Source organism: Schistocerca nitens, chromosome 2 (genome assembly GCF_023898315.1).
Source record: "Schistocerca nitens isolate TAMUIC-IGC-003100 chromosome 2, iqSchNite1.1, whole genome shotgun sequence".
NCBI classification, from domain to species: Eukaryota; Metazoa; Arthropoda; class Insecta; order Orthoptera; family Acrididae; genus Schistocerca; species Schistocerca nitens.
In genome coordinates this window covers 745380828-745398371 of record NC_064615.1, presented here as the reverse complement: position 1 = coordinate 745398371, position 17544 = coordinate 745380828, and the positions used below count along the sequence as shown (strand labels likewise).

Sequence of the window (17544 nt, the reverse complement as noted above, 5' to 3'; positions counted from 1 at the left end):
AAAATAAAGAGAAATTCAAAGACTGGGTGTGGCGGTGAAATGACAGCTGTGTAGTGCTGGAATGGTAACAGGGATGGGGCTATATGGGTGAGGACAGTTTCCTTATCCCTAGCCAGATCCCAGTGCCACGTACTGTTCCTGCATTGTTGCTTGGCTCATGAAATCTCCCCTAATGGCCTTACCATCAAATGACCTATCTCTGGTTGCCACCCCTCCTTCCACAATGACCTCCACCTGTTAGGATTCTGCCAATGCTTAGCCCTCACCAACATAGTCCTGCAAACCCATATCAACCACGCCCAATCCTCCTTGCAGTACTTTCTCTCCATCCGCAAAATTCTCCTGCTATGTGATCCCAAATTCCTGGAATCCATAACACACATTGAAATTCTTGCCCCGCAGGAACTTGAGCAACATGCACAATGCAACCTCAAAAAGCTCTCCATCCTGCTCACTTCCTATTCCCACCTCAGAGTACCACTGTCCACCACCTCTACAACAACCTCCAAACCTCCCCCACATCCCCTAATAGCTGACAAACCCTGTCTCGCAGACCTACGCTTACCCAACCCTCCAAAACTCCCTCCCACCACCACACAGAACACAGAACACAGAACCCAGAACCTAAACAGACCCGCAACACAGACATGAATCTTTCCTCCAGAAGCCTTACTCCCACAGAAATATCAGTCCTTTCCAAAGGCCTCACCTTTTGCCTCACTCCCAAATTCAATCATGCAGGACTTATTAAAGACCTTCTTTCCTACTCCCGGTCCCTACAGTGGAAACACTTTTTTGCCACCAACCCGACCAGCCAGACTCAACCAAAGACTACTATTGAAACTTACCTAACTCAGTTCACTCCTCTATCCAACCATGATCCACCCCCACTGCCTCCAAACTAACCCCTGTTAGCTTTCCAGAGTTTCTTAACTTTGCCTCACCATCATTCCCTAAATCCCTCAACATGCAATCTAACCTTACATCCGCAGAAAGAACCTAAGTCCACCATCTAAAAACTGATCCTGACCTTATAATCCTACCTGCAGACAGAGGCTCGACCATCATTGTTTTGAACCGCAAGGATTACCTGGTGAAAGGACTCCATCAGCTGTCAGATACATCCACCTACAAAACTTGCCACAGTGACCCCATTCCAGTAATCCAGTAGGATCTCCATCACTACTCAAATCCTTAGGTCCATCCCAGAACCTCTCCCAAGAGTCCATCTCTCTACTTACCTCTACCACTCCCTGCACCCCCACCTTCTACATGCTTCCTAAAGTCCATAAACCCAACCACCCCCCCCCCCCCCCTCCCCTGCAGGTTCGGGGGCTAGAATAGGCCCGCGGTATTCCTGCCTGTCGTAAGAGGCGACTAAAAGGAGTCTCAAATGTTTCGGCCTTATGTGATGGTCCCCTCTTGGGTTTGACCTCCATCTTTCTAAATTATTCCGAAGAGCGAGCCAATTGGGGAAGGGCGCCTTACATGGTGCACTGTATCCGTCGTGCATTGAGACCTTTAGCCGGCTTTTTCGTCGTTGCAATGATGTCCCGCTCGTTTTCCATCTCTTGGGCGAGGATACGTCCCTGGGTGCGATTACCACGCTGCACTCTGCAGTGTTGCTTTTAACTGCGACGACAACCTTGGACATTTTTGCACCCAAGATCCAGCACGGTAGCCAGTCCGTTGTGGTGGGGCCGCCATGTACCCTGTTGGTTGTAGCCCCCTGACAACACAGGGATCGCTCTACTGATGCCTGCGCCGTTAACTCCCCACGTATGCCAAGGAGTAGATGCCCATCTCCCTGGGGCATCAGGACTCCCGGCAATGGCCATCCTGCCAGGTGGCTATTGCTGCGGCTGGGTGGCGCCCGTGGGGAGGGCCCTTGGTCGGAGTAGGTGGCATCAGGGCGGATGACCCGCAATGAAGCGTGGTACATCATCTCTCGCTGGCAGCCAGCCACCAGCAGTCTCTAAGCGTTCGAGGACTCATTTTAAAGCCAACGTTTATGACCCCAAATCATTCCCATCCCTGGCCACACCATGGGAGGAATGAAAGGCAATGAATGACAGTGACGTGTATTCGCCCAGTTATCTTGTCTGTACCAGAGCTGATGGGGACTCGTTTCTATCCGTGAAGCCTCAGTTCTTTGTAGAGCATTTAGAGGACAAGTTTGGGGAGGTGGAGGGCTTGTCCAAAATGCGCTCTGGGTCAGTTTTGATAGAAACGGCATCCTCTGCCCAGTCACGCAGGTTACTTGCTTGTGACAAGTTGGGGGATGTTCACGTTACCATCACCCCACATAAGAGTTTAAATATGGTCCAGGGTGTTATTTTCCATAGGGACCTCCTTTTGCAGTCTGATGATGAGCTGCGCACCAATTTAGAGCGCCGAGGCGTACATTTCGTCCGGCGTGTTCATCGGGGTCCGAGGGACAATCAGGTAGCTACCGGTGCCTTCATCTTGGCCTTCGAAGGTGATACCTTACCAGAGAAGGTCAAGGTGATGGTCTACCGGTGTGACGTCAAACCCTATATCCCTCCCCCGATGCGGTGCTTTAAGTGCTGGAAGTTCGGTCACATGTCCTCTCGCTGTACTTCTAGCCTCACATGTCGAGATTGTGGACGCCCATCTCATCCCGATACTCCATGTGCTCCGCCTCCCGTCTCTGTCAACTGTGGAGAGCCTCATTCCCCTTGCTCGCCGGACTGCAGTATCTTACAGAAGAAGCCACAGGTCGCTGGTCGACAGTCTTCGCGATCCTCTTCGGTCCCGGAGACTGACTCCAATAAGCCCTCTCAACAACGGCAACCAAAGGAACAGCGAGAGAAAACGACTTTGAAGACCCGTAAGTCCAAGACACCTGCGGTGGCACCTACTCCACCGCTACCTAAAAGCTCTGCTTCAGAGGATGAGGTGGAGATCCTTGCGTCCGCTGAGGACCTCGATCTCGCCGATCCCTCAGACACAATGGATAGCACTAGCACGGGTGCTCCATCGGAGGCAGCAGGTGACCCAGCGGTGTAATCTGCCTTCCCAGTCCCGTCACACCTTTCTCCGCAATGGACAATACCATCCTCCAGTGGAACTGCAGCGGTTTCTTCCACCATCTAGCTGAGCTCCGCCAACTTATCAGCCTTCACCCTTTCTTCTGCATTGCTCTTCAGGAAACTTGGTTTCCAGCAATGCGAACCCCCGCCCTCCATGGCTGTCGGGGTTATTATAAGAACTGGGCAGCATATGAAAGGGTGTCTGGTGGCGTCTGCCTCTATGTCCTTCACACTCTGCACAGCGAGTCTGTCCCTTTCCAAACACCTTTAGAGGCTGTCGCTGTTCAGGTGTGGACGCCACAGGCTGTTACCGTCTGCAGTCTTTACCTTCCACCGGATGGTGATGTCTCGCAGCATGTCCTGGCTGCGCTGATAGTCCAATTGCCGCCACCTTTCTCGCTATTGGGCGACTTCAACGCCCGTAGCCCTCTGTGGGGTGGGTCAGTGGCAACAGGTCGAGGCGCCACCGTTGAGCATTTATTGTCGCAGCTCGATCTCTCGATTTTAAATGATGATGCCTTCACACACTTCAGTGTGGCGCATGGCACATACTCCGCCATTGACCTTTCAATCTGTAGCCCTAGCCTCTTACCGTCTGTCCAATGGAGTGTGCATGACGACCTGTGTGGTAGTGACCACTTTCCGATCTTTCTGTCACTACCACAGCGTCACTCTTCTGGGCGCCCTAGCAGATGGGCTATGAATAAGGCTGACTGGGACTTGTTCTCCTCCACTGCCGCTATTGAGCCTCTCTCTAATGATGACATTGATGCGGTGGTTCAATCGGTCACCACCGGCATCGTTACTGCCGCCGAATCTGCCATTCCCCGTTCCTTTGGGCCCCTCGGCGGCGGACTGTGCCTTGGTGGTCGCCTGAGATCGCTGCAGCGATTAAAGATCGCCGGCGGGCGCTACAGCGTCACAAGCGACATCCCTGCATTGAACACCTCATCACCTTCAAACGGCTGCGTGCGCGGGCCCGCCGCCTTATCCGCCAAAACAAGCAGGAGTGCTGGGAGTGGTATGTGTCCACCATTGGCCTCCATGTCTCTCCATCGCAGGTCTGGGCCAAGATCCGACGCCTCTATGGCTATCGGACCCCTGTCAGCATCCCTGCGCTCTCACTGAATGGAGCAGTTTGTACAGACTCCGGCGAAATTGCCAACAGCTTGGCAGAGCATTTTGCTCTTAGTTCCGCTTCTTCCAATTACCCACTGGCCTTCCGCTCCATTAAAGAGCAGATGGAATGTCGGAGCCTTTCTTTTCGCACCCACCACCCAGAATCTTATAATGCTCCATTCAGTGAGTGGGAATTTCACAGTGCCCTAGCCGCTTGCCCTGATACCGCTCCTGGGCCAGATGGCATCCACTATCAGATGCTGAAACACCTTTCAGTGGACTGCCAGCGGCGCCTCCTCGATCTTTACAACCGTCTTTGGGTCGAGGGGGAGTTTCCGTCGCAGTGGCGGGAAAGCATTGTCATCCCTGTTTTGAAACCTGGAAAGAACCCTCTGGAGGTGGACAGCTACTGTCCCATTAGCCTCACCAACGTTCTTTGCAAGTTGCTTGAACAGATGGTGAGCCGGTACTTGAATTGGGTACTGGAGTCTCGGGGCCTTCTGGCTCCGTCTCAGGGTGGGTTCCGTAAAGGCCGCTCCGCCACCGACAATCTGGTGAGCCTGGAGTCGGCCATCCGTACTGCCTTTGCCCGCCGTCAGCACCTGGTCGCTGTCTTTTCCGACATGCGGAACGCGTACAATACGACATGGCGTCATCACATCCTTTCTACGCTTCATGGATGGGGTCTTTGGGGTCCTCTGCCGATTTTTATCCGCAATTTTCTGTCGTATCGTACCTTCCGCGTGCAAGTCGCAGCCTCATATAGTTCCTCCCACGTCCAGGAGAACGGTGTGCCACAGGGTTCTGTTTTAAGTGTCTGCCTGTTTTTAATAGCCATTAACGGGCTCACTGCGGCCGTGGGAAATTCTGTCTCCGCTTCCCTGTATGCTGACGACTTCTGCCTTTACTACAGCTCTACTGGCATTGCAGCTGTTGAACATCAGCTACAGGGTGCTATCCGCAAGGCGCAGTCTTGGGTTGTAGCGCATGGTTTTCAGTTTTCGGCTGCCAAGACCCGCGTTATGCATTTCTGCCGGCGCCGAACAGTCCATCCTGATCCACGGCTTTATCTTGCCGATGAACTCCTTGCTGTGGTGGAGACCCACAGGTTTTTGGGTGTAGTTTTTGATGCCCAGCTGACTTGGCTGCCTCAGATTCGGCAGCTTAAACAGGCGTGTTGGCGGCATCTAAATGCTCTGAGATGCTTGAGCCACACCCGCTGGGGCGCCGACCGATCTACCCTGATACGGCTCTACCAGGCGTTAATTCAGTCTCGTCTGGATTATGGGAGCCTGGCTTATGGCTCAGCATCCCCATCTGCGCTGCGGGTACTGGACCCAATCCTACACAGCGGCATACGGCTTGCCACTGGTGCTTTCCGCACCAGCCCTGTGGACAGCATACTAGTGGAGGCAGGTGTCCGTCCCCTGCGGTTACGGCGTCAACGTTTGCTGGCCGCTTATGCTGCCCATGTTTTAAGCTTGCCCGGGCATCCAAACTATCGTCTCCTGTTCCCGCGATTGGTCGTCCATCTGCCAGAACGTCGGCCCCGGTCTAGTTGTACAATCATGGTCCGCGTCAAAGAGCTTCTCTCCTGGCTTCGGGTTTTCACTGTTCCACCTCCTTTCCGGGCCACTTTGCATACACCCACATGGTGTGTTCCTCGCCCTTGCCTTCGGCTCGACTTGGCACAGGACCCGAAGGACTCAGTCCCTCCAGAGGCCTTCCGCCGCCGCTTTTATTCCATCCTGGCCACGTATCAGGGCTCTGGCATTGTTTACACTGACGGTTCGATGGTTGCTGGTCGTGTCGGGTATGCACTCACTCTAGGGGACCATTCCGAACAACGTTCCTTGCAGGATGGCTGGAGCATTTACACTGCTGAGCTGGTCGCCATCTTTCGTGCCCTAGAGTTTATCCGCTCCTGCTCAGGTGAGTCCTTCGTTATCTGTAGCGATTCCCTGAGTGGTTTACGAGCTCTCGACCAGTGTTTCCCTCGTTCTCGTCTGGTGATGGCTATCCAAGAGTCCCTGCTTACTCTTGCCCGTTGCGGCCGCTCTGTGGTCTTTGTGTGGATCCCCGGTCATGTCGGTATCCCGGGCAATGAACATGTTGACCACCTGGCGAAAGAGGCCACGAGTAAACTGATTTGCGGGCAGTCCTCTGCCGAAAAGTTTTTGCGCTTTGGGACACTGAATGGCGCGATCGGATCACGCCCAATAAACTCCGTGCCATTAAGGAGACGACGACTGTGTGGCGGTCATCCATGCGAGCCAACTGCAGGGACTCAGTCGTCCTTTGTCGGCTCCGCATTGGCCACTCCCGGCTGACACACAGTTATTTACTGCGCCGGGAGGACCCTCCTCTATGTCGCTGCAGGGTGGCTTTGACAGTGGCCCACATTTTGTTGGCAGACATTTGCGCTGCCTGATATGCTCCCTGCCCTTTTATCTGATGACCCTGTTATGGCTGGCTTAGTTTTACGTTTTATTCGGGCAGGGGGTTTTTATCGTTTACTCTGAGTGTTTGTTCTGTTCTTTTGTGTTGATTCTGGCCATTGGCCTACGATTTTACGCTGAGTTTTTAATGTGTTCTCGGTGGTTGGCTTTTCCTTTTTATATCTATGGTTGGCCAACCACCATCACACTCTGTGTGATTTTAATTTGTTTTGTCTGATCTCTGTAGGAGTATTTCTTGTCCTGTGTCGTCTGACGTCTTTCCTGCTGTTCGTTTTTATTCTCTTTGGGTGGTTTTAATTTTTTGGAAAAAGGGACTGATGACCGTCGCAGTCTGGTCCCTTTAATCCAACCAACCAACCAACCCAACCACCCAGGACAATCCATTGTGGCCAGTCACTGTGCCCCAACTGAGAGAATCTCTGCTCTCGTAGACCAACACCTTCACCCTATTACCCAGAACGTATCCTCCGATATAAAAGATACCAACCATTTCCTCTACCGACTCTCCACAGTTCCTATCCCTTTACCACACGGTGCCCTGCTCATCACTGTTGATGCCACCTTCTTGTACACTAACATTCCTAACGTCCATTTCCATACTACTGTTGAACACAACATTTCCAAACGGCCTACGGATTCCAAACCAACAACCTCCTTCCTAGTCACAATGACAAACTATATCCTCACCCACAATTACTTCCCCTTTGAAGGCATTACCTACAAACAAATTTGAGGTACAGCTATGAGCACCCACATGGCACCATCCTACGCCAAGCTATTCATGGGCCATCTAGAGGAATCCTTCCTAAAAAGCCAGAATCCTAAATCCCTCACCTGGTTCAGATTCATTGATGACATCTTTGCTATCTGGATTGAAGGTGAGGACACCCTATGCACATTCCTCCAGAACCTCAACAACTTTTCCCCCATTTGCTTCACCTGGTCCTACTCAACCCAACTAGCCACCTTCCTAGATGTTGACCTTCACCTCAGAGATGGCTACATCAGTACCTTCGTCCATATCAAACCTACTAACCACCAGCAATACCTCCACTTTGACAGCTGCCACCCATTCAATACCCTTCCGTACGGCCACCAGTGATTGTCGCATCTGCAGTGACGAGCAGTCCCTCAAAATATACCGTGGGTCTCACTGAAGCCTTCACAAACCGTAATTATCCTCCCAACCTTGTACAAAAACAAATTTCTCGTGCCTTATCGATCCAGACTCCCACCACCTCCCAAAGTCCCCCAGTCCAGCCACAGAGGAGCATTCCCCTCGTAACATCTGGGACTGGAGCAACTGAATTACATTCTCCACCAGGGTTTCGGTTACTTCTTGTCGTGCCCTGAAATGAGAAATGTCCTGCCCACTATCCTTCCCACCCCTCCTACAGTGGTATTCCGCCCTCCACCAAACCTTCACAATATACTTGTCCATCCTTACACAACCCCTGTTCTCAAATCCTTACCTCATGTCTCATACCCCTGTAATAGACCTAGATGCAAGACCTGTCCCATAAATCCTCCTTCCACCACCTACTCCAGTCCGGTCACTAACATCACCTATCCCATCAAAGGCAGGGCTACCTGTGAAACCAGTCATGTGATTTACAAGCTAAGCTGCAACCAATGTGCTGCATTCTATGTAGGCATGACAACGAACAAGCTGACTGTCCACATGAATGGCCACCGACAAACTGTGGCCAAAAAACAAGACGACCACCTTGTTGCTGAACACGCTGCCAAACGTGATATCCCTCATCTCAATGATTGCTTCACAACCTGTACCTTATGGATCCTTCCCACCAACACCAGCTTTTCTGAATTGTGCAGGTGGGAACTTTCCCTTCAATACATCCTACGTTCCCATAACCCTCCTGGTCTCAACCTTCTTTAGTCATTGTTCTCACCTATCTAACCCCATCCCTGTTACCTCACTGTCCGCCACCCCACCATACCATCCCTTCCCCTCCCTGCCCCAGCCTCCTCCTTACCCCCAACCAATCACCACTCCCATCATGCACTGGTACTGCTGCTCGCAGTGTGGTTTCAGTTATCTGAAACTGCAGACGTGTGTGCAAGTTTTGTGTGTGTGTGTGTGTGTGTGTGTGTGTGTGTGTGTGTGTCTCCATTGCTGACAAAGGCCTTAATGGCAGAAAGCTATAATTGTATGAATCTTTTTGTTGCGCCTATCCCAACTCAGCATCTCCGCTATATGGTGAGTAGCAACTTTCCTTCCTAATACTATCCTTTTCTTAATATTGTTAACATATTAAATGCCCATTTACACACGTTTATTGTTTGTTCTTAAGGGATTGTGGAGTGTGCTGTGCCTTAATGTGCACAATACTGTATTGTTTGTGGTTTGAGTGTATGAAAAACTGATAAATTTAGGTAATGTGAGAGTAGTGCTAGACAGCTTTCTTTCAGTAGAGCACTTTTTTCCGTTACTACTGAACATGATGTGCATCTAAATGCCACAAATGCATCTAAATGCCATAAGACCCAAGTTTAACTCAGAGTTGCAGTTGTATTCCATACAAGATAATAGTGGATTTAGGAACTCAAATGATTGCCTCCAAATCTTAATTAAAGTAATAATTTATATTTTACATTAATTTGATTGCTTCCTTAAACCACAAAAAAAAAAAAAAAATAATTAAAGTGGAGTAGTAGAAGGGAGAGTAGTCTTGTTTGTAATTTTTGTAAAATCAGTAATTCTCTATTTTCCAGGCAATCTTCATATTAAAGAAAGTTCTACTATCTGTGTTATGATAAGCCCTTTTGTGTTATCAGTAGTCTGTAGTGTAAGATATATTGAGGCTGTAAATGAGAAATGCTCATGCAAAAATATTCATGAGGTAATTCAACTAGATATGTAGGTAATGTAGAATGTTGTAAGGTCTCAGTAGTCTGCATGTGAATAAACCTCAATGCTTGATAGTGTTTGTAGAAACTTTTGTTCCTTTTGTGTTCCCCATTAAATTTTACTTCATTGCCAACAAGTATAAGAAGCATGAAAAAAAGTCTCTTAAATGTTACAAACGTTTTACTGTCTAAAGAATTAATCCAGCTGATAATTAAGTCAGCTTCCATTTCCAAACTAACCCATCTGATAATTAAGTCAGCTTCCATTTCCAATTTCATTAAATGTATCTCCTTTGGACAGGCATACTTGTGAATTAATTCTTTCACTGAACCATGACAAGGCATCATATTAACTATACTTCTCATAAAAGAATGCATCTGTTTTTAGCATAACTCACATAAGCTGTCATAATTTTATATTTTTTATGCTTCTTGTTGTTGCCCTCTTCTTACTATCCAAAAGACAATTTGTTATTTTCCACTACATATTCCCCTCCTCAATTTTCTCTTTTTCACCGTTAGTGTTGTATGTACCAGTTACTCTCTCCCTCTTACTCCCCTTGTCCTGCCTCCCCCTGTCCCGCCTCCCCGTGTTCTCCCTCCCCCTGTCCCCCCTCCCCCTGTCCCCCCTCCCTCTCTTCTCCCCTCCTCTCCTCTCTTCCTCCCTCCCTCTCCCTTAAGTGAAAACTCCTCCATTCTGCATCAGATTTCTGTTTTTGCATTCCAGTAAGGTTATCTCTGTCTGTATGTTATTCAGGCTCATTTCTGTTTTCTTGCATGCATTGTGAACATTTTCTGCCATCTGGAAAAGTGGACAGTATATTCGTGTTTCTTCTTCTTCTTTACATGCAGTTTCTCTCTTCTAATCAGAGATCACAATAAAATAATTTACTACATTTACCTATGTTTTCTTCCTAAAAGTTTCCCTAATTTCTTTCAACCATTTCTTCTGTTTTTAAAGTTTCAAAATCTCAGGATATAGTTTCATTTGTATGCATATTAACGCTATTCTGATGCTCACATTTTCTCTCTTGGGGGAACAGGTACCCCTCTTCCACACTCCATATCTTTAAGTGTCTTTTATCTTTTCTAATTCGTAAGGTAATAATTTTTATTGATTTGCTTTAGAGGGTTTCTTATATTAGCTGAATTGTGCAGGTTAAGGGGATAAACATTGTAATTTTAGAAAGTCTATTTCTTTGAAATACTGATGACACTTCAATGTCTTCAGGGAGCTAGAAGAAGATTTAGAGCTGGATGTAGCGAAGAAGCATATCACAGATTATCAGAATCAACTGCAAACAATCAAAGAAGAATTAAGAAAAAAGTACTCTAATGAGCGGGAGACATTAAAAAAGGACTATGAGGCTAAGGTTGAAACCTTAGTGAGGGACCTAAGTGCATCTCAACAGACAGAAATACAACATTTGGAACTAAAATACAAGGATGAATTACAAAATTTAAAATCCAGATATGAAACAGAAATACATAATTCGAATGCCAGATATGAAACTGTTTTAATGAACAATGCTGACAAATTCCAAGAAGAAATTGATATTCTTAAGCAAAAATATGCAGAAGAAATTACTGAGTTAAGGAAACAGTTTGAAGTAAATGCTAGGAAAAGAACTGAATGTCTTTTTTTGGCAGTCAAACACTACTTTGATAAATTTTTCACGACAGTTAAGTCTCAGTTTGAAGAGCGGAAAAGAAGTAAGAATTCTGCACATAGTGCCACAAAAATGGTAGGTTTCTGTCTTCATTTTTTCTGTTAAATTTTCAAATGTTGTAAACAAAAATTGTAACACGAGGATAGGATAATTGACTCTTAATGGCTATGAGATGTTTTCACTTTTAATAGTAATACTTATTGTAACGGCACACATTACGTCTTAACTGATAACAGTATAGGATGATTTAGCCTATTACAGAATTAAAAATGCTCTTGCATATGATTATGTACATTGAAGTAAAGAAATTTTGCATCGTTTGTCCATTCATTGCATAGACACCACTTTATAACAAAATAATTTCTTTGTGAAGAAGGTAAGAAAAACTGGTTCTTAATGCACTACCTTGTGTGAGAGAAATATTTTTAAAGCTCAGCAGTCTCATTTGGATGGAGTGACAACAAATTTCACTCAAGCTATTGTGTTTTGCTTTCCTGTAGCTTCCCTATATGATTTATATGAATGTGAGAATTGATTTAGAAAGATGGGTGGACTGTTCCTTCAAGTCACAACCAGTTTCCATCCTGTGCTCTAGCAATAGAGCTGTTGCTTCATGTTTAACAATTCAGTGTGTACTCATTATTTATCCATTCTGCCTGTCTAGTCTTCAGTATTCTTGTGGATGGTTTCCATGTGGAATAATAAAGAAATGCTCATTATGTGATCTATGTATTAGCCATTTTCAGGTTTCTTAATTACTGCTTAATTGTGCTCAAGAATTTCTCTGTTGTATAGGAGTTGTTAAGAAGAAACAAATTTCTCCTGCAGTATATCCAGGTAGAAGTATATCTAACAAAGTTCTCTGAAATGTGGCAAAATGCAGGACAGTTTGCTACCCTGTCATATACCAATAATTCCCACTGTTACATTGTTTGACTTCACAGGAAATTTATCTGTTGTAGCAGACACACTTCCAATGAGGGTACCAGAAACCTAATAAATTCTTAAATTACACAAATGTATCAAAGAAAATTTCTTGAGCTATAATAATGCAACCCACACAGAATAATGTTTTTCCAGATCATGGAATAAGTATTAGTTTTTTTACTGAATAGAACTTATTAATTAGTTTCTACACCAAGGACAGATTTCATTAATTTAAGCCCATAAATAAAATTGATGCTGCATATAATTTTTCCCAAATTCTTTTAATATAATACTTAAGTCCTGCAGGCTTCATTAATTGTGTCAGCTTAATGTTAGGCCCTTAACTATGTGAATGGCTTACTTTTAAAATTAGTCTGTGCAACTTGCCAGTTTGTGTACTCTTGCCCCCAGCATTGTTAAAAGATACTTTCTCATAGGAAACCAAAACTGTGATAGCACATGTCTAAAATGCCAATGGCCCATTACCTTTAACAGCATGTCTCATATTGGTCATCCTTTGCTGCACGCAGTGTGGAATAGCTGTTAATGTCACTAGCTGGTACGCTCCAGATTGCCATTTCAAATACAATCACTAGCAAGTATTTTTTATTTAGTATTTACCATTTCTAGAAGGTTCTTAAATTTTTTGTACAAGGATTAATCAACAAAGACTGAAACTGATTTTTATTTCATGGATGTTAATTACTCCATTTCAATGTTTATATGATCATTTTCAAAGTGTACCCCCCCTACTTGAATGTACTTTCTATAATGTCTCTCCCACTCTTCGAACACATGGTGCAGGATATTATTTATCAGGTCCATGTGAATAACCTGTTTTCTTGAGCACTGCTTCAGAGAAATCAAATTCCCCAAAGTTTTGCTTTTAGTGAGGGAAAAGGGGGGGGGGGGGGCAGGGGGAGAATCGCAAGGTGCAAGATCGGGGCCATAAGGCAAAAGTGGTGCACAGGTAATGTTGAATTGAGTCAGAAGCTGCTTGACTTGATTTGCGTTGCGAGGGCACACATTCTCATGATGAAGTCACCACCCAGTCCGAGAAAGTTCTGGTTGTTTTGTTGCAATGTGCTTCCTCAGTTTAGCCAAACTGACATGTTGTATGCTGCTGTAACAGTATTCTGAGGGGGGAGCTGTATGCTGATAAATCATTCTGCCACAGCCAAAAAATGTGATCACCATCACAACTTTCGCACATGTTCCTTCAGGATAATAACGATGAAGCCATGACTCATCTCCGGGAATAACTGATTCCTTAAACATATGCTGTTGATCAGCAAAGAGATGCAGCACCTTACAGCTTATCTCGATTCACACTGCCTTTTGTTTGGGAGTCAACAGGCATGGCACCCAATGGCCACAAATACAAGTCATATGGAGCTTGCCAATCATAAAGGCACTGCCATACGAAATTCTCAACACTTCACTGAGATTATCCACAGATCCCCACTGACAATCACAGCAGCTATTTTGATGTTGACGTCAGTCACAGCAGAAGCCGAAACCTTGCTTAACAGAGACAAGTCAGCCTTCTTTGAAATGTTTGAACAACCTAAACACTGTTGCAGGAGGTAGTGCATCTTCACCATATGCTTGCTGCAGTTTTTCATAAATTTCATTGGCTGTATGGTTTAAGCAAACAAACCATGTTGTTCCTCTCACGTCACCTCCATGTATTGGTATGCAAAATGCAATGAGAGTCTATAAAATAGAGCATTACTACCAACTCAGTGATACAAGAGTGCTGCCGCCTACAGACATCATACATAAAAATCCACTCTTTTAAAATATTGATGCTAAGATAAGGAATCTCCCATGGAAGCTACAGGAAAATATCAGTCTTAGTCTTTATTGATCAGCCCTCTTTTGCATTAATAACAGCACTCGCCATCCAAAAGGCAGTTCTGTTCTGTCTGACATTGGTGTTTGTTATAAATGTGATTTCAGTGCTAGGTGTTGTTCTTCATTGATGATCCTGCTTTCGGATTTGGACTTGATTATGATTATGGTGTGACATTATTTGCTGGAGATGCCAGTTACTTCAGAACATTTGTATCAGCATGTTTCCAACTAGGCAAATTCCTAAACAGCACTAAATCAGCACCGCATCAGGCATCCACCAGTGTTTTATGGAGACACTGGTCAGAACCTGACAAGATGGCTGAAAGGATTTGACTAAGTCACCAAATACAACTGGTGGGATGGCACGTTGTATTTGGTAGCACAACCCTGCAGTAGATCGAAAACAGTGAAGAGAAGCTCGATAGCTGGGACAAATTCCAGGCCGAAACTTATGCTGCAGCCATCAAACAACAACTGATAATCTGACCAACTCTTCTGTCAAGTATAATGCACCACAGAAGAACGGACATTTGGAGGATGGAAGATGACAGTTACCAAGTTGTTGGGAAATCTCATTGATGCGAACCTATCCAGATGGCAGTTGACTCGGGCTTCTTTTTCTATAATGTCAAATGCTTATTGTTGTCAGCTAAAGAAGGCTATGTTCCATGATATGAAAGCTATTGGGCTGAAGGTCACAAATGGGAAATATGTCCAGCCAACAGGAACAATTACATGTATTGCTGGCAGAATGTGGCCTTTTGAATTCACACTAACGGAGTATGGTCACTATGTTATTTTCAGACGGAACTTCTTGCAGGCATCACAAACAGTCATAGATTATGGAAGATCAGTGCTCCAGACTGACAAAGCTATTCCAACGAGCACACTAAATAGATTGACTCGGGCATTTGTTTTCCATTTAAGACATGAGGTGCTCATTTAAAATGTAAAGCTTTTTTCGATTGCAAAAAACTACTCATTCTCACAAAAGCAATCTCCATCCCAGCGATGATAGTAAGCATTGCAAGTGGTCAGGGAGAATTTGGATCACTAATTGTCAGAAGCAGCTGCAACTCATCCCTAAATGTATGTTTCTAGGAACAGCCAAAACAGACCAGTGTGGGCAGCTCAGTGCCATTGGCAAAGAATTATGCTCCACTATTAGTTCAGATAATACAGTTGAGGAACCTCCTATTAAATTGCCTATAGAATCTGGCCTGACTAAGGAATGATGTTGGCAAGTTTTAGCCATTCTGCACTAATTTTTGGATGCTTTAGAGTCCACAGTGGAGAAAACACAGACCAAGCAGCCCATGGTAAAACACCTTATCAACACTGGTGGTCCTGCACTAAATTAGCCAGCACTCATACAGCGGGTCACTGGCTAAATGACACACAGTTTGGGAGGAAGCTGCAGCATGAATCTTTGAAACTTAAAAGAGTGTCCCTAGTTCTCTTCTGTGGTCCTTGTGAAGAAGGGGGATGCGGTTTTTGCATCAACCACTGATGAATGAACAAACTGGTGGAAAAAGCTGTCTAATCATTGCTGTGCACCGGTGAATGAACAAAATATATCTCATCTAAGGATATGCAGATAGGCTACTGGCAAATCAAGACTGATGAGACTGACTGGAAAAGGATTGTCTTCATTACACCTGATGGGCTCTACAAATTCAGTTTGCCATTTGGACTATGTAATGCTCCAGCCACATTTGAGCATATGATGGACATCCTGCTTCGACACATCAAATGTATGATGTGTTTGCTATATGGATGACTTTGTCATTTTTTCAAAGCCACTTGAAGAGCATCTAAGCCATCTGAAAACCTTACTGAACTGTGTTAAGACCACAGGCCTCAGCCTGAATCTGTAAGAGTTCACTGATGTATTCTCCAGTCCTAGCATTGTAAGACATAGATACTGAGACAGAACTTCACACTAACACTAGCAGTTGTGAGATAGGTGTAGTTCTAATGCAAATACAAGAAGCTGCCAAAAAAGGTTATAGCTTGTGCTTTCTAAGTACCGTATTTACTCGAGTCTAAGCCGCACTTTTTTCCGCTTTTTGTAATCCAAAAAACCGCCTGCGGCTTAGAATCGAGTGCAAAGTAAGCGGAGGTTCTGAAAAATGTTGGTAGGTGTTGCCACAACTAACTTCTGCCGTCAAATATATGTAGCGCAACACAGGTATGCTTTGCAGCCACGAAGATAAATACTGGCGCCAAAACCTCTGCGTCAGTAAATAAATTAAAAGAAAGGGTAGAAGGTATTCTTTCGTGTTTGCTGCTATCTTATTTAAATCCTCTCTAATAAACTACGAAACTAAACCAAAACAGCAACCACCGATGAATATACATATCATGCCATGTTTATATTGGTATTATTCTTATGCTGAATAGTGATACAGTCAGAAATGAAGCACGGCAACTGACTAGATTTTTAAATCTATGATGACTCTAATTTCTGTGCAGAATGTAATGTACTAAAGAGGCGTCTGCAAAGATTTTCAAACGGAGAAAAATTTTTGCTGAACTCTCGTTCAGAACATCTATCATACGCAGCTATTATTTGGTTCGTGTTGATCATTATCAAAGAAAGCAGCTGTGTAAGTAACAACAAATAGCAGTTGCTTGCCATTGTTTCGCTAATGAGATAATTCCTCTCTCTTTTTTTTATTGTAAGTGGAGGTAGCGCGCACTAAGCAAGCCATGTCGTGAGCGGCGACAGGCCATAAACACTCGTTATCAGAATGTGACAAACAATGCATGACACAGTACAATAATGCATTTTCAGCTTAGAGTGACGTAAACACCTATAACAAAGCGAACGGCACTTATCAGATCAAAGCAAAATAAGCAATCGATTCAAACCAGACGAAGCACGTGAAATAGGAAGGGTACCCGTATAAATACGGACAGAGCGCCTGACACATAGCAAAGGCTACTTGGTAAAGCTTAACTGTTAAGCTTACGACTCGAACCAAACTACTGTAGCTGTATCTTCATCCATTCGACCTCAATTGTGTTTCACACTACAATGGACACACTTCGTTTCGATTTGGAGGGGTGGTCTAAAACTTTTCTCTCACCTTGAATTTCGAGTCTCAAATTTCAGGAGCGGCTTAGATTTGGGTAAATTTTTTTTCCTCTATTTCGAGTCTCATTTTTCAGGTGCAGCTTAAATTCCAGTGCGGTTTACATTCGAGTAAATACGGTACTCATCATGACTGAGATAATCTATTCTGCAACCAAGAAAGAGTACCTTGTAGTTGTTTGGGCTATTAACAAGTTCTGGCAGTATTTATTTGGTAAACCATTCCCCATTGTGATGGGTTACCGTTACCTGTGCTGGCTGACTAGCCTGAAGGACCCATTGGGTCAACTGGCATCAATTGGCGAAACGGCTGCTGAAGCTTCAAGAACACAATGCCACAGTGAAATGCAAAATCGGATGCAAGCACAAGGATTCCAACTGCCTATCAAGAAATCCTGTGTCAGAACATAGCAACATGATTTAAATCTCAGTAATCACTGCCTTAAATGAATGCTGCTGAACCGAGTGGAGATCCAGCACTGCTGAAAACC

The 17544-nt window shown here is 45.1% G+C and overlaps 1 protein-coding gene across 1 annotated transcript in view; it reads left to right on the top strand.

Annotated features, from left to right (window-relative positions):
* LOC126236970 (golgin subfamily B member 1-like) overlaps window positions 1-17544 on the top strand; it is a 535118-nt gene that overhangs the window by 234317 nt on the left and 283257 nt on the right. Inside the window, exon 18 of the mRNA XM_049946677.1 lies at window positions 10734-11247. Within this exon, the coding sequence (XP_049802634.1) occupies window positions 10734-11247 (514 nt within the window). The remainder of the gene's footprint in view (window positions 1-10733; window positions 11248-17544) is intronic.